The sequence below is a fragment of the Bubalus bubalis genome, chromosome 1 (genome assembly GCF_019923935.1).
Source record: "Bubalus bubalis isolate 160015118507 breed Murrah chromosome 1, NDDB_SH_1, whole genome shotgun sequence".
Classification (NCBI taxonomy): domain Eukaryota; kingdom Metazoa; phylum Chordata; class Mammalia; order Artiodactyla; family Bovidae; genus Bubalus; species Bubalus bubalis.
The window spans coordinates 37,892,628-37,916,883 of NC_059157.1; the positions used below are offsets into that span (position 1 = coordinate 37,892,628).

Here is a 24,256-nt window from a genome sequence, read left to right on the forward strand (position 1 = left end):
TGCAAATATTTAATTTATAATTGTGCCTGGTCTGCAATCCTTTTTTAATCTATATCTTTCACTGATAAATCTCAAGCGACTAGCTCAGGGCCTAGTAGGGATTCAATAAATACTTGTCCAATGAATGAATGAATCATGCACACTGGGGCATCCTTGTGAAGTGTGACGATCTAATTTACAAGTTACCTTCAATATTATGCAATTTTTATGAACACAATGTAAAATTAAGGAAATACGTACATTAAATTTTGTAGACATTAAGCATCTGTTCATCTTAATTTTGAAGATTTTTTTCCATTGGAAGTTTGTAACAAAATCTCTATTGTTTCAATTTTCCAAACAAAAACAGTCTTTGTCTTCTGAAATGTCCTCAACCTCCTCAAAATGATTGACTACAGAAACCACAACATTCAAAATGTCAGTTTCTAAGGGAAAGCCGGATGGGAGTGAGAGTGTTCTAATCGGTTACTTCTTAAAGGGTAAAACGGAGATTGAAAGCTCCGTCCAAAGTTTAAGCTCCTGGAACCGAGTCCTTTCCCAGTGGGACCCGGGATGCGCGTCCACCAACCCAGGGAGGGTAGCAGGACCCCAAGCTGGAGCACCCGTGAGGCGGGGCGTTCGCGCTGAGGCCCCGCCCACACCAGGCCCCGCCCCAGCAGAGGCCCCGCCCCTACCGGTGCTGCCATAGAAACCCAGAAAGCGCCATGGCTGCCGCCGGCCCTAGAGAAGGGCTTTTGACACAGCCGGCGGCAGCCCGCCCTAAGTCACGGTCGGTTTTGCCATGTCAAGCAGCTCCCAATGGAGAGAAGCCTAAGAAGTGTCTGGTCTATCCTCATCCCCCAAAGAGCTCCCGCCTGTCTCGGTCGGTTCTGCGCTGGCTCCAGAGCCTCGATCTCACCTTCTTCCCCAGGAACATCAGCAGGTGCTGAAGCAGGTCCGGCCCCCCGGACGCCTAGAGGCGCTGAGGGCCCAGCAGAGCAGGCCCGGGATCCGCTCAGGGGCTCTTTCCAGGGACTGCCCCCGTCCCCGCCTACTCACCACACACACACACACACACACACACACACACACACACATGCACACACACTCATAAATTCATATACACACACTCACACTCACACACACTCACATACACACACACTTACATACACACACATACACACATACTCATACATTCATACACACACACACACACACTCACACACTCCTTGCTCTCTTAGGGAGATGACCTAAAAAAATAGGATGGAGCATTTCAATCAGTCAGTCATTACTTAGACTTAAGCCAACAGAGAATACTTTGGTAACTCAAAAAAAAAAAAAAAAAAAAGTCCAGGCTCTTTCTCCAGGGACATTGGACATTTATATTAGTGAGGATCAGTTTACTTTCTGTTAGATATTGCATCTAGTTTGAGAGTTAACAGGGACTGAAAAAAGTTGCTGTCTAACTGCAGCCTCACTGAACACTGCTGTTCAGTCGCTAAGTCATGTCTGACTCTTTGCCACTCCATGGGGTGCAGTGTTCCAGACTTCCCTGTCCTTCTCTAGCTCCTGGAGTTTGCTCAAACTCATGTCTACTGATTGGTTATGTTATCCAATTACCTCATCCTCTGTTGTCCTCATCTCCTCTTGCCCTTAATCTTTTGCAGCAGCAGGGTCTCTTCCAATGAGTTGGCTCTTTGCATCAGGTGGCCAAAGAAGTGGAGCTTCATCTTCAGCATCAGTCCTTTCAATGAATATTCAGAGTTGATTTCCTTTAGGATGGACTGGTTTGATCTCCTTGCAGTCCAAGGGACTCTCAAGAGTCCTCTCCAGCACCACAGTTCGAAGCATCAATTTTTTTGGCACTGAGCCTTCTTTATGGTCCAACTCTCACAGCTGTACATGACTACTGGAAAAAACATGGCTTTGACTCTACAGACTTTTGTCACAATGAGGTCTCTGCTTTTTAACAAAGAATGCTATCTACATTTGTCACAGCTTTTCTTTCAAGAAGCAAGCATCTTTTAATTTCATTTACTGAACATAACTGGCAGTTAATATTTTTTCTGGGAATGCAAACTAAATTCCAGAAAAATAATGACTTTGTAGGCAATGACTCTGGCTTATTAATTTCAGTTTTCCTTAAGAAAGATGCCTGAACTTTTCAGTGGATTCAGGTATCACATGGGGATCTTGTTAAAATGCATATTCAATACAAAATAATAGTTTTGGCTTCATAAAAGGAATGCCACGGGCTTTGGTGTGTCAAATAGCATTACCCAAATGCTATTCCATAGCAGGCTTCCTTAGAGCAGTGATCCAAGAAAGCTCCATAAGTTAGCTGCTGTCAGTATAGAATATTTAAGTGGTGTAACAAAGGTCCATCTAGTCAAGGCTATGGTTTTTCCAGTAGTCATGTATGGATGCGAGAGTTGGACTGTGGAGAAAGCTGAGTGCTGAAGAATTGATGCTTTTGAACTTTGTGGTGTGGGATAAGACTCTTGAGAGTCCCTTGGACTGCAAGGAGATCCAACCAATCCATTCTGAAGGAGATCAGTCCTGGGTGTTCTTTGGAAGGAATGATGCTAAAGCTGAAACTCCAGTACTTTGGCCACCTCATGCAAAGAGTTGACTCATTGGAAAAAACTCTGATGCTGGGAGGGAATGAGGGCAGGAGGAGAAGGGGACGACAGAGGATGAGATGGCTGGTTGGCATCACTGACTCGATGGACGTGAGTCTGAGTGAACTCTGGGGGTTGGTGATGGACAGGGAAGCCTGGCGTGCTGTGATTCATGGGGTCGCAAAGAGTCGGACACGACTGAACTGAACTGAATTAACTATAAATACAAATTGTATAAGTAACTGCACTTAATTTCATTTCCTTATCACTATGGAACAGGGATTTTTCAAATGGCTTCCTGATAGCAGAAATATTTACTACCTATTACCCCTGGGACCTTAAATTGTCATCCTTTAAAAATGGAACTTCTTTAAAAGTCAAGTTGGATAACTGGGCACAGTTGGAAAAGGTAAATTAGCAATCACTGACATTTTTAACTGTTGAGAAGTTTGTTTGAAGAGGTGTATTCCCAAGATCTTGGATTTCTCTGTATATGGCGTGTGTGGCCATGTGCTGGGTTGGCAGCTTGTTTCCTTGTATTGAAAAGGTTACTAAGGTTTATGTCATGAGTCACCTATGAAACTTGGCATACTCATTTCAAATTGGAGTGGGATATAATAGTTGATTTTCTTGCTGAGTAATAATATCTTTTAATAATTATCACATTAAACCTCAAACTATTAGTTGAGGATTAAAGGGAGACTAGAGTGAATTCACAGTAATTGGAGACTTTTATAGAACTTCTTATGATGAAAGTATTCTCTTTCTACTATTAAAGTTCCTGGCAAGGAAAAAACTTAAATTACCTAAAGAACTAATCCATGGAACAATTCACTGTAAAGCCGGAGTACCTGAAATACTGATACAGGAGGTGTACACCTTGTTAACACACAGAGAGTGAGTTATCTGGAATTTTCTAGTAATATAATTTAATATGAAACATTTGTTAATATAAATCTTATTACTAAAATGGTATTTGTCAACAGTATTTTATTTTTTTTCCAGAATTAAAAGTATCCAGGAAGACCTCGTGAATTTCACAGACTACAGTTACCAGATGCAGTTGCCCCTGGTCCCTAGGTCGACAGCTTCAAAGTCTATTAAAGATAACATTAGGCTATCAGAACTAATAGGCAATCCCAACAAACTTAACAATGAACTTAAAGTAGAGTTCCTCTTCCTTTTACAAATGTTGCAAAGGAAATTGAGCAGAAAACTGAATCCAAGTAAGTTTTTCTTGGAAATAGTCAACTGGGTTCTTCCAAGCTTAACGAGGCTCTACTTGAGCATAAGTGAAAGAAAAGCCTGCCACTGTACGCGATTCATGGGCTGTTATAATTTCATCTGCTGTGACTTTTATTAATTCAATCATATATGCATTCATATCTATCATATTATTTTGTGCTTTTAATGTGTTCTATTTCTTATTTTTTGTCTTACCTATTTTTTTCTTCTTTAGCACTGAACTTTTTTCCAAAGACCCCGCTACTAATTTGGAAAATTATAAATTTCTACTCTTTATAGTGCTACCATAGAAATTTTAACATGCATATTTATCTTAGTCTAAATGTAATATATTTATTCTCTTCCTCAAACTGTAAGGGCCTTAGAACACTACCCACTCCCTGCCAGCCCCCTGTCCCATTTAAGTTCTCTATTTTTTTTAAAGTTGATACTATTTCTCCCTTTTATTTTTATTTATTTATTTTTGGCTATACCGCACAGACATGCAGGATCTTAATTCCTCTACCAGGGATTGCATCTGTGCTCCCTGTAACAGAAGGGCAGATTCTTAATCACTGGACTGCCAGGGAAGTCCCCCCACTTAAGTTCTTTTGTTGTTCAGCATTTTAGTTTTGTCAAGTTATTTTTTTAACACCACAAAATCAAGCATCATTTTTTGTCCCTAATATTTGCTTATATTTAATCTGTCTCACTATTAGTTCTACTTATTGGTTCTAGTAGGAATTTCTGGATTGAAACACATCCATTCCATTTAATCTTCAATTTAAAAATCCATTTTAGTGCAAAGCTGACCTGCATCCCTGTTTGCTTTGGAACACAATTTCTCTTTAGCTATGGACACCTCAACCCTTCAGATTATTGAACAGAATTCTTTTATCATCAGTGTTGATTTTTGAGACTGCTGATTTTAAGCAGCCAAAGTGATTGTAACAGTTCTGTGCAATGTTACTGTCCAGAACATTTAGCGGACATAGGGCACAGCTGATGAGTAGAAGTGACCTCACACACATCTTCTAGCCTCCATGAGGGTGAGCTAAGAGGAGTAAGTGGTCTTTGGAAGCACAGTGAAATTGATGCCCAAGTGCTGCAGTTGACAGAATTAGTAAGAAACATAGAAACATGGAAAATAATTTTGTCACCATTTTTATAGTACAAAAATAACTGCAAAATGAAAGATACTATATGATTTTACCTATATGAAATATAAAAACATGTAAAGCTAACCTATGATAGATGTCAAGACAGTTTTCTTTTTAGAGTTCTGGAGCTTCCCTGGTGGCTCAGTGGTAAAGAATCTGCCTGCCAACAAGGGTTTGATCCCTGGGTCCAGAAGATCCCCTGGGAGAAGTAAATGGCCACCCACTCCAGTATTCTTGCCTAAGAAATCCTGTGGACAGAGGAGCTTGGCAGGTTACAGTCCATGGGGTCACAAAGGGTCAGACATGACTTAGTGACTAAACAACAACAAGAGAGAGACATGAGGGGGTTCGGGGGTGCTGGTACTGTTTCTGGATCAAGGTGATGGCAACCCAGGTATATATTCACTTTGAAAATTCATCAAACTGTAACAATATGATTTGTTCATTTTTCTGTATGTATATTATTATTGAATAAAAGCTTATCAAAAGACTAATAGGAACACAGGGATACTGTCTTTAAAGTAACTTTTTTGAAGCAACAATTCCATGCATCAGAGATGTGAACCATGGTGGAGAGGGCTATTAACCTATGTATTCACACCACTCTCAGGAATATGATACAAAAGTGAAAGTGAAGTCACTCAGTCATGTCTGACTCTCTGCAACCCCATGGACTGTAGCCTGCCGCCAGGCTCCTCTGTCCATTGGATTTTCCATGCAAGAATACTGGGGTGAGTGGCCATTTCCTTCTCCAGGGGATTTTCCCAATGCAGGGATCAAACCCGGATCTCCCGTATTGCAGGCAGACTTTACCGTTTGAGCTACCAGGGAATCCTTGATGTCTAAATGATCTGCTTAAATGAAAATTGTAGTGTCATATTTTGACAATAGTCATAATGAATTTTTAAGAAAAAATGTTGTGTTTGTATTTTATAGAATGGTTTGCAGTCAAACCAACAGTGGGAGAATCTACTCTCGATCGTCGTCCTGCCAAAGCCTCTGGGAACAAGAGCAATTCAGTCATTTCAAAGGAAAGAGCCGCTCCTGTGTGTTGTAAGTTTTTTAGAAGGTTTTTTTTTTTTTTTTTTTTACTTGTTAAAATTGATGTTTTTCTTTTACTTTGTTCATTTAAAATTTTTAAAATAGTAAAAATGTTGGTCTAGGCATTCAGTCTAGAACTGTGCAGGGGGTTGACGTGCTGTGTTTTTCTATAGGTGCTGCGAGTGTGAGTACATCAAGAGCTAAGAAACAGTCAAAACAGGGGAAACCCCCAAGCCAGGGTGCCCCTACTTTCTTCTATATGAGCCATCCCAATACTGATTTCTGCTTAAAAAAGTGAGTCTGAAACAGGGGAAGCGCATTGGCAGAGCTCAAAACTTAGTTCTCTAGCAGCTGGATGATGAATCAGTCCTAAGGCAGACACAGACAACCTGCACACCTGGACTTTCCAATAACTTGTTTTACAAAAAGCCACAAGTTTAAATCCTGTGAATTCAGAAAGCACTGTATACCACAGCAAGCTGTAGCCAAACCACAGGCTAAAGTCAGTCTCTGCCTGACAATTTTGTATAGCCTGCAAATGAAGAATGGCTTTTACATCTTCAAATGGTTGGAAACATATCAAAAGAAAAACGGTATTTCCTGACACAAGAAAATGCGATGGAATTCTAGTTTCCATGTTGATAAGTAAAGCTGTACTGGGACACAGCCATGCCTGTGCCTTTGTGCCTTGTCTGTGGCTGCTTCTTATCTAGAGCAGCAGGCTGGTACTGGCCACAGAGACTGTCTGGCCCACAATATAGGATCCAAGACTCAGCAAATAAAAAGATGAGGGCAATACAACCAATACTTTTTAAGACATGTTGAGGACATTTGCTAAAAAAAATATTCACTATGTATCAGAAATTCAGATTTAACAGTGTCCCATTTTTATCTGAAAACCCTACTCAAAGCTTGAAATATAATATTTACTGTCATGCCCTTGATGGAAACTATCCTGTGGACTCTCTACAGAGCAGGCTGCCTAAAGTGTGAAGAGGGATTTCTTGGGCAAGATGGGGTGGAAGTTCCTTGCTTATATTAGCTCTGGGAAAGCAATGTCAACAGATTCTTTGTTGTTTTGTTTTTTTTTTAAAAGACTTCTCAGAACCTTTCATATGTTAATATGCATTATGAATATTAAAAGGGAAAGGTATAGCATGAAGTGTTTTCAAACTCTATCTGATCACATGGGGCTTTCCTGGTGGCTCAGCAGTCAAGAATCTGCCTGTAATGCAGGAGATGTGGGTTCCATTCCTGAGTCTGGAAGATCCCTTGAAGAAGGAAATGGCAACCCACTCCAGCATTCTTGCCTGGAGAATCCCATGGACAGAGGAGCCTGGTGGGCTAGTCTGTGGGGTCACAAAGGAGTCGGACACGACTTAGCAACTTAACAACAACAATTTGATCACACATCACTATCACTTAGTTTTGTTTTGTTATGGCTTGATAGCTCGGTCGGTAAAGAATCTTCCTACAGTGCAGGAGACCTGGGTTTGATCCCTGGGGTCGGGAAGATCCCCTGGAGAAGGAAATGGCAACCCACTCCAGTATCCTTGCCTGGAAAATCTCCTGGACAGAGGAGCCTGGTGGGCTGCATTCCAGTGGGGGTCACAAAATGTTGGGCACGACTGAGCGACTTCACTTTCACGTTTCACTCATTGGAGAAGGAAACGGCAACCCACTCCAGTATTCTTGCCTGTAGAATCCCAGGGACCCGGGAGCCTGGTGGGCTGCCATCCATGGGATCGCACAGAGTCGGACACGACTGAAGTGACTTACCAGCAGCAGCAGCAGCAGCAGCAGAGCAACTAACACTTATGGCTTGGTAGAACAACTGTTCCCCAGAGCACACTTTTTTAACATTGAGACCTTAGGCCAGCCAGTGCCTCAAAATACATCACCACAGAATCTAACAGAAGTAAATTCCAATGCTTCTATGAGGGGGAAAAAAAAAAAAAGAGCAGTTCATAGTTTCCCTTTTAGATTCTGAGAACACGTCCTCCCCTTCAGCCTACCTCAGGCTCCTTCCATCAGGGATGTTTGCAGTAAACGTTCCAGCAGGGTGGGAGCTGGAAGCCCGCGGGCTGGGGTGGGGAGGGGTGTGGTGGGCAGGGAGGAGATTGCAGCGGCCTCTCTCTGTTCACCTGCCTGCCTCCATCCCTGTAATAGAGCTCAGAGGGCCAGACTGGAGACTGGGGATGACAAAGCAAAGGCAGGAATGAGCCAAAGCAAGGCTTTCTGCCTGTATAACAAACAGATGTCAGGTGCCACGCTTAAAAAAAAAAATGACAGTTGCCTACTGATATCTGAGTTGCTAAAGAGTATTCTTCATTTCTGTTGTCTTTTCAGGAAACTTTAAAGACTCACAGGTGAGTTTTTCGAAAAACTGTATGCTATCGTTATTTCAGATTGGGACTCCTAGTAGCAATGGCCTCTTGCTGTTCTGTGTTTAACAATGGACGAGCTGCTGTAAGTAACGCGTCCCCCACCTGCGCTCTCATGAGGCCCGATGCCCTTCCGTTCCCGCGGTCTTGTCTTCTCTTTTTCAAGATGGCCGACGGGTGCCCTCACGGGCCGGGCCGCGCGGGACGGGGAGGCACGAGCTTTTCTCCTTCTCCTTCACTGCAGCCTGTTGTAGATCCTGGGACTCTCTCAACCGAGGCACAACAGGAATTAATAAATGGTGTGGGTTTGACTTTGGTAATTATATGGATGAGAGCCCTTTTTCCTAGGCTTTACGTCATTTCTCCCCACATTTGTGAGATGGATGCCGTTTCGGTCATTTCTGATAAGAGCAGAGTGATTAGTTTGGATAAGCTAACAGAACTGGCAAGTTAACAGGAGCAGAGGCAACAACCCTCGATTGAAGGAATTTAACCCTATTTTACCACCTGAGATGGCACTTGGCACTGAATGGTACTGAAATCACAGGCTGTTCATCTGAAAAGTTTCTCTTAATATATTGATGGGGTGGTAAAAATTAATTATAAGAAAGGTGTTTTGTGTGTATGTGTGTGTTTTTTTTTAAACACTTAAGTTCCTTTGTTTACCAAAATTGAGCATCAACCACAACAACGGGCCAAGGAAATGCAGGTCTCTCAGTTATCTCTTGGCCAATCCTATTCGAACCAAGTCAGCTGAAGAGTCTGAGTGGCTAGCTTGGATGCCTCCGCACAGAATTCTAGAAACCTACTTCTGAATTCTGTGTTTGCAAACCTAAGCACTATTAAAATCACTATTAAAATCACTGTTGCCTCACCTGCTTTCTGAAGCAACATTTAAAAATAGTAGTCATATTCAGTATCAGATGCACCCAATAACCCCTGGGTATTTTTAGGCTCTACAGATGACTTCTGGAGGCGCTGGTATTCCGGTTTTGTATTTCCAACTACTATAATGCATGCTGTAAATGTTCTGTTTACTTGAGATTTTAGACTAACTTGTGCCCAGCCTCTTGCTAATTATTGTGTATGGTTGGTACATTAGAAACATTGATGTTTATGTACATATTTAATAACCAGACTGGATCTTAATTTTATGTAAATATCCCACCAAATACAGGTAATAGAGTCAGTACACCTAAAGAAATTGAGGTGAAGCAAACCAGAACACATTCTGACAGTATGAAGCCTACCATAAATGTGGAAAAGGAACCCGAAGAAGCACCTGTCTAATGGCTTTGAAGATGTGATTTTACCACCTCTTGCCACCCTAATAGGATACAATCATCTACACTTGGATATATTTCAATAAGAAGTAAAGTGTGTCTTATCCATAGTTGGGCTGAAGAGCGTATTTTCTAAAAATTCAACAACCCTTTATTCAACACCTGTGCCTGCCTGGTACTGTTGAAAACACAAAATTGGTTTATTAGTATGCATGTTAATGCTTAGTCCATCAGTCATGTCTGACTCTTTGCAACCCCATGGACTGTAGTCTGCCAGGCTCCTCTGTCCCTGGGATTCTCCAGGTAAGAATATTGGAGTGGGTTGCCATTTCCTCCTCCAGGGAATCTTCCTGATCCAGCGATTAAACCCACATCTCCTACGCTCCTGCATTGGCAGTAAGATTCTTGACCAAGAAGCCACCTGGGAAGCCCCTTCATTAGTCCAGAATGAGCAAAAATGAGTTTCAAGTTACAGTTAAACCTAATTCACCCTGACGAGTAAGAGTTTTTTCTCATAACTTTTGTAGGTAATGTGAATCTACTTTGTAATATGTTTTCCTCACTAGCAAAGAGTTAAACTACTAGTCTTCTTGATATAATTTATTTACATGTCATGCTCAATACAATTTTTTTCTGAATATTACTATTACACATTGGTCCACTGAAAATCTTGCCCACCTCTAGAAATAGCTTTACTTAAGCTATTAATTTAAAAAAAAAATATGTATCTTTCCTGTTGATACTGGAAGGAAAATCATGCTTCACTTGGAACCTCATTCTGGTGTTTAGCAAACCATTTAGTTTGATTGAAAAATCCTTCCTGCTTGCTGCCAAGCCCCATATTTTTATCAAAGGGAAACAAAAGCAGCTGGATATTCTGATTATACTTCCTATATTCTTGGTAGTCTTAAATTCATTATTTGGAAAATTTTCATTAGGTGGAATTTTCATTAAGTGGAATTATTCATGTTTTTATGCTATCTCATTAATAGCATCATTTGACTTCCAAGATGAGTATTACTAAGGCTGAATCTCATGATATGTTTGTCAGTTTCCAACAAAACTCTATTTGTTTTTCTGCATTTTTGAAGGCTTAGACAGTTCCATGAGAATTTCGACATCCAGAGACTTCCTTGGTTAAATTTATCTTTCTGAACAGATAATATTTAGTAAAATAAATTTAAAGAGAGTCCTGATAAAATAGATGACTTCTTGGGAATGAGTTTAGAAAATGTTGAGAATAATCTTTTAAACCATAAAATATAGTCCCTTAGGAAAGACTTTTAGAAACAAGTCTTCTGAAACTCAGCTAGAGAAACATGCAGAAAAAATAATTTGATTTGGGTAAACAGTAAGTTTCTTCTCTTGATTCTGTGTTAAATCTCCTGCAAAAGCATTCATGGTCTAACTTCCGATAAATCATGTTTTTTATAATTATAGAGTTAATATAAAATGATTAGAGACTGTGAATATTAAATTATCAAAATTAGGATTTACATCTTTTAAATTTTCACATATATTTCACTTCATTTGTTTTTTACCCCTCAATTTTTCTCATGCTTATATAACTCATTCCTTTTATAACTGGACATTTAAGTTTCAGTTACAAAACCTGGGAATGTTTTCTTTTTAAAAAAAAAACTCAAAAGTATTTTGACTGCATATCCATTGATTGATGTATATTAAATTTATAACTGAAAACTTTGATTAAATATGAACTAAAACTAGCGGTTTACCATGCATTTTGTAGAGGACAGTATCGGTGCTTGTTAACTTGAAGATCAGCTGTATATACCTTACATTTCAAGACTTGGAGATATTCGGTCATTCAAATATTCATTAGGTATCTACTAGCACGTCAAGCACTATTATAGGTGTTGCACTATTTTATACCTTTCAATGTTTTAACACTAGAATAGTTGGTACCATTTATGCCTTAGGAAAAGTTTCTATGCTCTTTTATATTTGTCAGTCCTTCATAATTTTAATATTACCTTCCTCCCAAATATGGCTATTATATTTTATAAGGAGACAGACACCTATTTTTCCTTTAAATTATATAAATATTTTATTTGTTGAAGTTAATGATTAAAATCCACTGTGAGCCCTCCACCCCCCTCTCCTCCTCCAGACCTTTGGCTTTGGACAACAGAGGTTAAGGTAATACTAACGCCATGAAAGGTCTTAAGAAAAACAATTAAGCATGGAGAAAAACCTTCCGTCAAAATGGGTTGAGTCGTATTCCAGTCCCCAGAGGTGAGAATGGGTTCACCTTTGCCCACATGAGAGCATCATTCAAGGAGATGGTGGATTTCCCATCTTCAAGGAAAAATACAGGACCCTGCACAGTGGGAGTCACAAGAAGAGAGGATGAGATTATGAATTTGCAACTTTAAATTTAATTAAATTAAAAAATTAAAGTTTAAATTTAAAAATTAAAAATTAAAGTTTAAATGAATTTTAAACTTCCATACACAGAATCACTGTCATCAAAAAACCACTGGTGATATTTAAGCAATGCTGATAGGAAATTTAAAGAGAAACACAAGATTTTCTGAATTGCCACCAAACAGAGAAACATTTTTAAATGCCCTGATGTTTTTCAAAATGGAATTTGGCTTTATCATCTGAGTTCTTTTAATTACAATAGGGCTGTCAATGACAAAAGATACTGTTAATCTATTAATTACTACAAAGTTAACATTTATAAAGGCATACATGCTTAATAATAGACTTCACCCTTTACATCATACAGCCTACATCAATACAGCTGGTTAAATTATTTAAACCAGAAACTCAACTTGCTTTCCAGAAGATGAAAAATACACTGCTATATACGTGTATATATAATATAGAAGCATGTCAATTTTGTGATTTATAAGCATATCTATAATTTAGTTACATCAGCTATTTTGTATATCAAGGGTAGTTCTGAAGAACTAAATCCAAAAAAACCTTTCAATCTGTATCTCTCGGGGCCTAGAAGAAAAAGCATGATTTCAGAAACACAAAAATGAGATAAAAACTTAATTTCTTCATTATGTTCTAAAGTTATCAGGCTTTGGACTCTGATTTCAAATGATTAGGGGCTTCCCCGGAAGCTCAGATGATAAAGAATCTGCCTGCAATGAGGGAGACCTGGGTTCGACCCCTTGGTTCAGAAGATCTCCTGGAAAAGGGGAATGGCAACCCACGCCAGTGTTCTTTGCCTGGTGAATTCCATGGACGGATGAGCCTGGCAGGCTACAGTCCATGGGGTTACAAAGAGTTGGACATGACTGAGCCACTAACACTTCAAATGATAAGAGCTTGCTGTTAGCAAATTATTTTCCGATATTCAAAAATCCATTTATATGCAGTAGACAGCTTCCTATTCACAGGTACTTGAAATTTCAGTTTTAACCAGGACACATTAATTTTCTGCAGGAACAAAAATACCCCAGGTGAGTAGAACTCCCCCTGAATTAGTCATTTGTGCTTAAGTGTATGTCAGATAATTAGTAGATCCTTTCTTAAGGTGGGTTTGGGTGCAGAGAGGTTAGACAGCCTGTGGAGTAGATAGATTGTCTCAGAAGGAGAAAAGGCCCTGAAGAGGAGGAAGAAACAGGAAGTCTGTCAAGCAGTAGAAGTGGTACATGCAGGGCGGTTAGTGGCACTGAGGATACAGTCTAAAAGCTGCAAGATGGTTTTGCTATTAATTATAAATGACTGAATTTACTGCTTTGGTTCTTAATCTCTGAACATGAGTGGCTAGTAAGCACATGTCCTACTTGGTTTCCTGCCTGTGGTTTGGAATAGACTGGTGTGTTCTGAAGACTTAGTTTTCAGGGTCAAGTCAAGCTGCAGTTCGAGTTTTCATTGGTAGCAAGACATCTGACAAATTAACCCCCTAAACACCTTTCTCCACTGATGTGGCACATTGGTGTCAGACATGTAATTAGCTACGTTACATTAGAGATACAAGAATCCACTTAGTGACGCGTGATGATGCCTGGGAGATGGCATTCTTTTGGTCCCATCTGGTCTCCAGTAGTACTTCATGGGGATTCAGCTTTGTTTACTTCTTGGGGACACCTACAACTGCTCCTGGCTCTGAAATGATGAAAGCTTCCCTATTTTCTGGCGATAATGGCACCCCTGGGCCACACGGGCAGGCCTGGCATTGTTCAGCATCGTTGCTTTGCACACGAGGGGCCATTCCTTGGCAATTAGCCATCCCTCATGATAGAGCCCTGTAATTTTGAATGACTGAGAAGTTCACTAAGTCAATTTAAGAATATGCACAATATATAGATTTATTATACATCTCTCAGTTTTTAATTGCTTTGTTTGTGTTTATAAAATACCAATGGAGACTATAAAGTTACATTTAATCTACTGAGAGAACAATTTGTAACTGTGTTGACTGTTGCTTTGTCTCCCTTATTTAATTTCCCTAAGGAAATGATCTCTATGTATTTTAAAACATATGTTACTAAGTATACATGCCATTTGTTACTAAGTGTATCTGTTCTATGAATTGCTTTTATGATAAAAAGTACAATGACTATGTCTCTGGATTTATTTTAAGGAGAGAGAAACCACTTATATCAAATACAAAAGCTTATTAAGGGCAATATTTTCTCACTGGACCTCAGGTTTCTTTATACTTTTATTCAGATTATTTTAAGTTCTAATTTCAAAAAGTAATGAAAAAACAAAAATGATGGGCATGCATAATTTACACTTGACATTAGGCTGTACCTGGATTTTCAATCCCGTAAGACAAGAGATGTGAATATCGGAATGACTGGGAAGATTCGACCCAGTCACATAATCTGGTCCAACAATTCCTCTGAGTGGTTCTTCCTTTAGTCTCTTCAGTAAAGTTGCATAAACCAGTCTTTGTGAATCAGAAGGGGGTGTATATGGAGAGTCTTCTGATGATCTGTATTTCCAACAGATATTCCATTTTTATTTTTGTAGAATCACAGGATTGTCAAGGTTCAGATTAAAAACAGTCCCCAATGATAATTTAGTCCTTTGTAAGTGATGGAAAATTAACTTTAGATTTAATTTATAGTAAAAGGAAGGACTTGAAAAAGGCAGGAGAATGTTATAAATTATTACTGAGTGTGTGCTAAACAACCCAAGATTCATTCTCCTGCCAAAATAAATAATGAGACAACAATTTACAAGTCTGTCTACAATATTAAGCAATACATTCTGTATTCAATTTTTATATCAGATTTCATATTCACTCACGGGTTGACAATCTGTGTGCAAGCTCTCCATGCGTCCAGTTCCTCAGAAAGGTGTTCAATTTTTAAAGGCACTGACACCTTTCGCCGTTTTAACAGCTGACTGAAACATGCCAGAAAGAAATTAACATCTGACATCCATGAGGAAGACAGCAGAAACGCAAATGAATTTTAAATAACTGCAATTTTAGATATAACCACTGTTGTTCACATATCTATGTGTATATGTAAATATATGTGTGCACGCCCGTGTGTAACACTCTGGTAAGTCAAACATATTCAATAAATGCTGGATGATAGGATGAGCAATGCTGAGTAACACTCAGGGAAATTCCCTTTTATCTTAATATTGCTGAAAGTTGCTTTCCGTTTATGGTTATGCTGCTGGCATAGATTTTTCCTCGAGTGCCTTGACATCAGAGATTCTTCCAACAGCTCCAGGCGCAGGCCCACAGTAACACAGCCCTCCACCTCGACGACAGGGTAAGTCGGGAAGGAGAGAGCTCCATTTCTCTCAGAACCCCGTGCCCACAGGAAGGAAACTCAGAATAACTGCTTCACCACAGACTCGCAGCATCTTTAGGAGTCACCTACTCTAGAGATGGTATTTTGGGGGGACAAGGCACTGAGTTTTATTTTTGAGTACGACAAGTTTTATGCATGAGGGTTAAGTTCAGCAAGCTGTCCTGAAAACACAGGAGTTTGGCAGGTAGGTTATATCTGAATATAAAATATGAAATAGGGAGTATCTGCCACTGACCGACCTCTTTACTTTGCATTTCTCTACTGTGAAGATAGGCAAGCTTGAAATACACAGTTTCTCATCTTCTTTTAAAAGTGGATTACACAGTCCTGGCCAGTGGGCTGCAGGCACACAGCATGAAGACTTCCTTCCAGAGTCAGAGGCTCCTGCCCTCTGTGGTCTCCATCCGGTCACCCTCACCTCCCCTTCCCACTTCAAGTGCAGGCACGATACACAGAGGGAAAGAAGCTAGCGGGTAACTCTAGGCCACTCAGGCAGGAGGAAGGAAGCCAAGGATGTCAGAGTTGAAAGAAGGGAAGAATCCAGATCCTTGATGGAATCTGCCCAGATGGTAAAGAATCTGCCTGCAATGCAGGAGGATCCAGGTTTGATCCTGGGTCAGGAAGGTCCCCTGGAGAAGGGAATGGCAACCCACTCCAGTGTTCTTGCCTGGAGAATCCCATGCACAGAGGAGCCTGACAGGCTACAATCCATGGGGTTGTAAAGAGCTGGACATAACTGAGTGACTAATACTTTCACTTTCACTCACTGTTAATTTGTATCACTTACTGCTGCTTTATCATGAAGCACATGCTTAGTAAATAAATGGACATGTACAAAATGTATTTGTTGCCTCTACAATGCACTTAAGTCGCTAACCGTCTCAGTGAAAGGCACTCACTTCTCTAATGTCTTAATCAGAGAAAAACTGTTTTTACCTCGTGTACTCATACAGTGCTGGAACGATGCTCTGATACTGCCTTCTGATAGCCAGTAACGCGCCAACATACCCACATAATATCAGCAACTCATTTCGAGCTCTAGAAGAGAATATATTTATTTTTAAAAATTCTATTATCTGAGGTACAGAACATTGCTCTTATATAGTTATTGAACTTGTGTCTCATTTTGATGAGTAACACAGCAAAATATGCTTAGAAAATTTTCTAAATGTAAAGATGTTTTATTCATCAGTTAACTCCTATTCAGACATATACCAAATAATACAAATCGTATTTTAAAATAAAGGTCTTTGAATAATATTGAACTCTTGTCTTCTTGTTTTCCTCTCTCCCGTCGGTCCCTGCGACTCCTGCCAAAGTGTCACAGGCTGCTGCACCAGTTTTCCCATGTGGCATTGCACCAAAAGCAGCCTAAAGCCTCGCTAAGAAATATACATGGTTCTCGGGACTTTAGCTACATGGGCAACAGTGTCCTTAAATGATATCTGAATTCAAGGACGGTGTCTATTTTTTTACTTTCTAGCACTTTCACTTCTTTGCCCAACCTAGTATGCTTTGTGTACATGGATTTTTAAGAGCTATGACCACTACACAGACCACTGGGGACATGTGGTCCAAAATCACCCCAAAGCTCTGAAGTAGCCCTGTTTGAACCAGGTGTGTCTGTGTGTGTCTTTGTGTACAGACAGACAGACACAGACACACACACACACACACACACGATATTAGGAAATGGGGCCAGTAAGATTTATCTTAGGTTTCAAAGTGACCTCTCTGTTTTTATTTAAGGATAAAACAAAATGTAATTTTTCTACATGTGCACCTATCTGTCCAAGAGATCTTATTTCTTCATCTGAACACCAAAAACAATACAGCCATTTTGAAACATTGTATAAGTTTGGTTACGTATTTTGGGGGAAAAGTACTCACTCAGTACATGTATGCAAGGCCAGTTTTTCAGTACGAATATAACTCAACAGGTCAAGAACGGGGTAAATGGTGTCCAAAGTCCAATCTGAACTACTGATGTGTTCTGGCAAAATAAAACCAGCGTCTCTAAATAAAAGGATTAAAACTTGTTCATTCAAATTTTAACTTTTGTGACTGATTCTTTTCTGGTCAACGCCATCTACCTCTTTATTTTCTAGATCCCAGTCAGGTCCCAATACCAAACCATCAGCAATCTCTTTCATTTTTAAATTCAGGATGGCTAGTACTTGATTTTCAGAGATGGCACCCCACGCCAGTACTCTTGCCTGGAAAATCCCATGGACGGAGGAGCCTGGTGGGCTGCAGTCCATGGGGTCGCTAAGAGTCGGACACGACTGAGCGACTTCACTTTCACTTTTCACTTTCATGCATTGGAGAAGGAACTGGCAACCCACTCCAGTGTTCTTGCCCAGAGAATCCCAGGGATGGGGGAGCCTGGTGGGCTGCTGCCTATGGGGTCGCACAGAGTCGGACACGACTGAAGTGACGCAGCAGCAGCAGCAGCAGCAGCAGCACTTGATTTTTAAGCCCTTTTTCAAAATCAATACAAATGACAATACCAAATAAAAGAGTAGATTTTAAATTATACTACCAACTAAATACATACCTTTGATGAAGTCAATACCAATAGGAAGGGCTTTTTCAGGTTCTTGACTTAGCAAGTAATACTTTATAGTTTCAAATATTTTGCCATCAGCATGGGCTGTCTCAGCTAACTGCATACATTCTTCTACTGTGGGTAGCTTGCACTAGAAAAGAATTGGTTTGATGACAATGCTACTAATATTTATAGGAATAAAAGCAATAGTATTAATATAAGTACTAAATATTTCCAATATACCTGGTATGTTTCTCTAATTAAAGTTGCTGAAAATAGATGTAAAAAAATAATCTGTACTGGGAGCAGACATTTATGTTAATGTCTTTAAGATCTAATAACAATAAATATGATATTATCTAATGAGTCAATACTTTTAAACACACAATAAAAAAGGTGGAAGAAAATTGTCCTGATTGTGATAATGGGATTAATACCCACAAATGTCATTTAGCAGGAATGCTGAAATTAGTTATTTTAGAACAAATATACTCACCAGTATCAAAAATTACATTAAATGTAGAAAACACAAAAGGTAATGCTTATGTGTCCTCTACATGGTACCTAACTTTCACTTGACCTTGAGACACAGCAACTTTATTTTGAGCAGGAAGGCAAAAAAAGGACAAGCTCTTTATAGCTTTGTGTTTTAGCTTTGACATTCTGAAATGCCACGAAGTGGAGATTTGAGCCTATGAAATTATATTACTGCAAAATGCAAAGCAACGTTTTTTCAAATAATTTTTCTGTTAAAACTGAGAATCTACTCTTCCTTCATGGAAGTTCTGCTTCCAAAACGTGGGTGGAGATTAATTTACCTTTTATGTAAACTTCTGATATGTTCACGATTTTTGAAGCACAGATGTTAAGAGTGTGCTGGTTTGCTTCTTAGTGAGGCTACATAGCTTACTGCCCTGTCTCACTAATCTTTGCAAACACTGTGATGCAGCTTCTGCTGCAGAAACATCTGTGTCGTGACGGAAGGTGATGTGGTTCATCCACAAGGTCAACTATCTCCTTTGAGATTTGTCACTCTCATCCCTTCTCTTTTTTTAAAATCCCCTTAAGTTACTAAGATTGTTTATTTATTAATGCATTTATTCAACAGTTTCATATTTTTTGCTGTTTAAAAAATATTGATTTATTTGGCTGTGCCGGGCAGGTCTCAGCTGTGGCCTGTGGGATCTAGTTCCCTGACCAGGGATCAAGCCCGGGCCTCCTGTATTGGGAGCATAGAGTCTTGGCCACTGGATCACCAGGGAAGTCCCAAATGGAATATTTTAGACCCCTCAACCTCTCGAAAAATTTACAAACTAAATTACAAGTGCTCATGTGTATGTGACATTTCATCTAACGTTCCCCATCTGTATTCCCTGAAAGCCAGTTATTTGTTGAGCAACTACTATATGGCAGGAACTGTGCCTGGTTAGACAGAAAAAACGTTTCTTCACTTTGATATATGCTCAGAGAGTAGAGGGAATTAATGGTCCCCACTGAGATTTCATTCTGACAGAATATGATAACAGCAGGTTGATCATTCCTGTAGTTCTTACCCTTCATTCCTGTAGTTCTTACCCTATCTTAAAATTCTCAAAGCTATATAACTTAATATTTAAGTATAAGTTTTAGAGGAGTTGCTTGGTAGCCTAGTGGATTCCAGGCGTTTACTACTATGGCCCTGGGTTCAATCCCTGGTTGGGGAACTGAGATCCCCCAAGCTGTGCATTGTGGCCGAATATAATACACACACACACACACACACACACATATATATATGGATTTTTAGTCTTGTGAAATTCTCCAGAGTTAGTAACACATTTATACATATTAACTAGTCTTTCTAAAGAGTTATTAATGAAGTCTAATCCAAGAGTCCAATTATACCCTTTTAGAATGTATGATAAAAGGAGCAGGTGAACACTGTTATAAAACTATGTACACAGATGATTTTCAAAATGAAAATCACGTGTGTACATGGTTTAATAATCTGCTTTTTATTTTACTGTTCTACAGCCATCCATCAATAAAAACAGAACTTCATCATTTTTTAACAGATTAACAGCACTGACATATAGAAATGTACCATAATTAATACAATCTCCTTATTGCTGAATATTTTGATCACTTTTGTATGTAATCTTGATAGATTCCTATATTCTGTAATGGAGCATTTATAAAAAGCACTTTAGAATAAGCATGCAAATTTCATTATACTTCAGTAATTCTTTTCAAGATCCTATTTTTTAAAAGTCAGCATGCATGTGTAGATGCTAAGTCACTTCAGTTGTTTCTCACTCTCTGCGACTCTATGGACCGTACCCCACCAGGCTTCTCTGTCCATGGGATTCTCTGGGAGGGGGTACCTAAAGATGCAAAGGGCTTGCGATGGGCCGTTACATGTGTTGACACTCTCATTTCAACATTAACCAATTATGGCAAGTTCCTTATCTTCTCTGAGTTCACTTTCTTTATAAATTAGGAACAGTATGCCCTGCTTTTCACAGTTTTGTGGGACTTGAGTCAATAGCCAACAGATGTGAACATTTAGAACAGCCCTCAAAATACAGTAGAAATTCAATGTTTTTTGTTACTGTTATAATTTTTGCTGTCTTTATAAGAGGATCCTGAAAGGATCATATGTTTGTTTCTCTGCAAGAATTTCTATTTGACCAAACCTAAAACTAACGAAATCACAGCACGGCATTCCAAATGGGAACAATGAGTATCGCTAGCATACCTTCTCATGGAGATCGTTTCTCTCTTCAGTACACCCTGGGTAGAAAGCACAGAGTTTTACTAACTGTAGTTCACTGTCAGGAGTCATGAGGAGAAGGTCAGCTGCCAAATCCCTATTCACATGACAAAAGGGGAAACGTCAATGAGGAAAAAACTGAGAAACAATGTTTTAGAACTCTTTCAAAGGAAGGAGAATCTCTTGTGCCTTTCTATTTACATAAAGAGTACTGATTTCCTACTTAATTATGAAATTCCTCTAAACGTGGATTACAGAAACCAAAGGGCATGAAGGAAAACTAGGTAATACCTGTATCCAACCGATGGAAAGCTAAAAAGAAAATAAATTTGAATATCATGAATATGTGATGAAAGCCAAGAAAAGGTGAACTTTTACTAGTAAGTGTAAAAGCAAAAAAGAAGTGTTCTTGGTTTATACAAGCATATTCTCTTAAGATAATGCAGCTATCTTAATAACTGTGTTTTAAATTTGTGGAGCTCTACTAATAGCCACGAGGATTATACACTTCACCTGGAGGTAAGCCTGGTCCATGTATTTCAGTGTACGCACTTGATCCTGGTTTCTGGTACACATACCTATGGCTGCATAAAGGAAGGGCTCTTGAAGGGAGTTAAGAAGAAACAAGTTTGCTTTCTATTAAAAGCATCCTCTGTGGCTCAGCAGTAAAGACTGCCTGCAATGCAGGAGCCACAGGAGACATGGGTTCAGTTCCTGGGTCGAGAAGATCCCCTGGAGGAGGGCATGGCAGCCCATTCCAGTATTCTTGTCTGGAGAATCCCATGGACAGAGGAACCTGGTGGGCTACAGGCCGTGGGGTTGCAGAGTCAGACACGACTGAACAACCAAGCATGCACGCAACACAGGATGTATACTCAGATGAAAGATCTTTAATCCTCTTCAAAATTTAATATCTATAGTTTGCTCCGTTTTCAATTTTTAGAAAGAAGTAATCACATTTTATTTGAATGAGATGCTGGCTTCTAGCATAGAGTCAGTCACCTTTGTGGGTAAGTGTCTGAGTTAGACCTCATGCTTCCGGTTGGGTTTGAGGCAGTAGAGAACTGGGTCCTCGGGAGGCCGGTCAGTGTTAAGATGCATTCACATCTGATGCTGACGGTGGGGTACCACTCAGTTCTACAGGGGGAGGGAGCTCTTACATCACTGTGAGATATGGGTCAATTTTAGAGTAACTCTAAGATTATCGATTCACTCTGAAGCCCCCAGACCCAACAGGAAAGACTGGGAAGCTCTGTTCTCTTTCTGACTTAGCTGTAGTCAGCTGAATGTCTGAGTTCCCCCAAAAGCCCTAGGTTGACATCTAACCCTCAATGTGGTGGTATTAAGAGGTAAGAGTCTTTGGGAGGTTGTAGTGCAGAGCCCTGAGGAAAAGGGTTAGTGCCCTGATAAAGGAGGCCACAGAGAGTTTCCTAACCCTTTTCTCCATGTGAGCACAGCAAAACCAGCCAGTAAGAACCAGGAAGCCTGCTCTTATCAGACACCAAATCTGCCAGTTTATCTTGAACTTCTCTCTCTCCAGAACCGTGAATAATACATCTCTCTTGTTTACAGGCTACCCAGTCTGTGGTATTTTACACTAAGACAGTAGCTAAGAGTACAAACTGTAAAGCCAATTTATGTAACTTTTAGTTTTGGTCATAAAATTTACTGAGACCAATAAGTCTCAGTAAACTTATGCTACTGTCGAGCATCCAGTGAATTGCATATGCAGGGACAGCAGTGTCCTTAGCTGTGATCGTCACCATCATCGTCCTCTGTACCATTCAGCAGTGGCGTCTGCATTATCCACTGTTCAGACTGGGGGTGTGTGTGCAGGCAATGCGGAGAAGTGAAGTCCTGACAAGCAAGCTTATTTAAAATCTCTCAAGGTTCTAAGTATTTTGGGGAAAGAGAAGGCAGAAGTCTAAAATCATCTTTATTCAACAAGCCCCTGTTGATGGACAGGACCATCTCCGTCATCCACAATGAAGCACGGTATGCCCTAGGAAGCAGGCTCTGAGGCACAAGGGAGAACAGCTCTGAGCTCCAGCCTCCCCAGGTCTTTCCCAGGTTTAACTCTGAAAAGCAGAGCTCCCCAACCTCCGGATCTAAAGCCTGATGATCTGAGGTGGAGCTGATGTGATAATAATAGAAATAAAGTGCATAATAAATGTAGTATGCTTCAATCATCCCAAAACCATCTCCCCACTTCCGGTGTGTGGAAAAATTGTCTTCCACGAAACTGGTCCCTGGTGCCAAAAGGTTGGAGACTGTTGTCTTAAAGCATCACCCAAGTTGGTTCCAAGTGTACAGTCATACCATCTTTGTTATCACTCTCCACTAGAAAAGGGACTTTATTTTCTAAACCTCTAACTAATACACAAGTACCAGCCAGAATGAGTGTAGATATGCAGTATTTACAATGTGGGAATGTGTGGTCCTAATAATCTTAGAAAGTGCATGTCTATTGTTTCATGATGCTTTATGTGCTTGAAATCTCACAAATTAGAACCGGGTTACTTCAGAATAAGTGACAGTAGATTTCATTATATGCTCACAGTAGTTCTTACTATTAATTCACGTTCATAGCACCATTTCCTTCACAATCTTATCTTTTATTTTCAAAGGAGACATTTAAAAATGCAATATCTTTAAATGTGATATTTTAAAATATTGCATTTTAAAAATATCACATGCAGCTTTTTAAAAAATGCATTTTATCACTAGGAAACTATTATTTAACTTTAGAAATGCTCACCATATACATATATATATATATATGTACATATATATATATAAATATAATGGACTATTACTCAGACATAAAAAGGAGTGAAATCAGGTCATTTGTGATGATGTGGTTGGATCTAGTCTGTCATACACAGTGAAGTAAGTTAGAAAGAGAAAAACAAACATCACATATTTTAATGCATATATATGGAATATAGAAAAGTGATACAGATGAACCTATTTCCAGGGCAGGAGCCCGACAAAGACATAGAGAAAGGACTTGGGGACACAGCAGGGGAAGGAAAGGCTGGGACTAACTGAAAGAGCAGCACTGATGCATACACACCACCACGCATAAAACAGATTGCGAGTGGGAGGCTGCTGTGTAACACAGGGAGCTCAGCTCAGGGCTCTGTGATGACCTAGAGGGGTGCTGGGACGGGGCTGGGTGGGAGGGGGGTCCAAGAGGGAGAGGATGTATGTAGACATGTAGCCGATTCACTTCCCTGTACAGCAGAAACTATTAATAACATAATACTGTCGAGCAATCACATTCCCCATTAGAAAAGAAAAATGCTCACCACGCTGGGATCATCATGCACTTCCTCGCCAGTAACTCCAAGGCATAGTGGGTTGCGGGTGCTGCGGGCTCTCCCAGCACAGTGCCCACACACACAGCCAGCTCCAGCTCGTTTCCACGAATCAGGTACGCCATAGCCAGCTTGCTCAATGAGAAAATAACGACTTCAGTTTCACAGGTGATCAGCAG

At 39.9% G+C, this 24,256-nt stretch overlaps 2 protein-coding genes across 5 annotated transcripts in view; one reads left to right on the forward strand and one right to left on the reverse strand.

Moving 5' to 3' along the window:
• The first annotated feature begins 664 nt into the window (after positions 1–664).
• SPATA4 (spermatogenesis associated 4) lies at positions 665–9,802 on the forward strand. The gene is given in 8 exon segments (XM_006078115.3): positions 665–922; positions 2,880–3,009; positions 3,379–3,497; positions 3,606–3,826; positions 5,921–6,037; positions 6,199–6,319; positions 8,375–8,394; positions 9,587–9,802. Coding segments are annotated over 8 exon segments (1,059 nt in total). The 5' UTR covers positions 665–704; the 3' UTR covers positions 9,700–9,802.
• A 1,932-nt stretch (positions 9,803–11,734) lies between these two features.
• Positions 11,735–24,256, reverse strand: part of WDR17 (WD repeat domain 17) — a 71,024-nt gene continuing 58,502 nt past the window's right edge. For 2 of the 4 annotated variants that reach the window (XM_044938656.1, XM_044938648.1), the window contains 8 exons: positions 24,069–24,208; positions 20,743–20,854; positions 18,015–18,156; positions 17,348–17,450; positions 16,394–16,495; positions 14,937–15,035; positions 14,436–14,619; positions 11,735–12,033 (listed from right to left, as the gene is read on the reverse strand). In XM_044938656.1, the coding sequence (XP_044794591.1) occupies positions 11,914–12,033; positions 14,436–14,619; positions 14,937–15,035; positions 16,394–16,495; positions 17,348–17,450; positions 18,015–18,156; positions 20,743–20,854; positions 24,069–24,208 (1,002 nt within the window). In that variant the 3' untranslated portion in view covers positions 11,735–11,913. Of the gene's footprint in view, positions 12,034–14,435; positions 14,620–14,936; positions 15,036–16,393; positions 16,496–17,347; positions 17,451–18,014; positions 18,157–20,742; positions 20,855–20,900; positions 21,070–24,068; positions 24,209–24,256 lie in introns of those variants that run through there. The other 2 variants (XM_044938666.1, XM_044938668.1) reach the window with 2 other exon arrangements.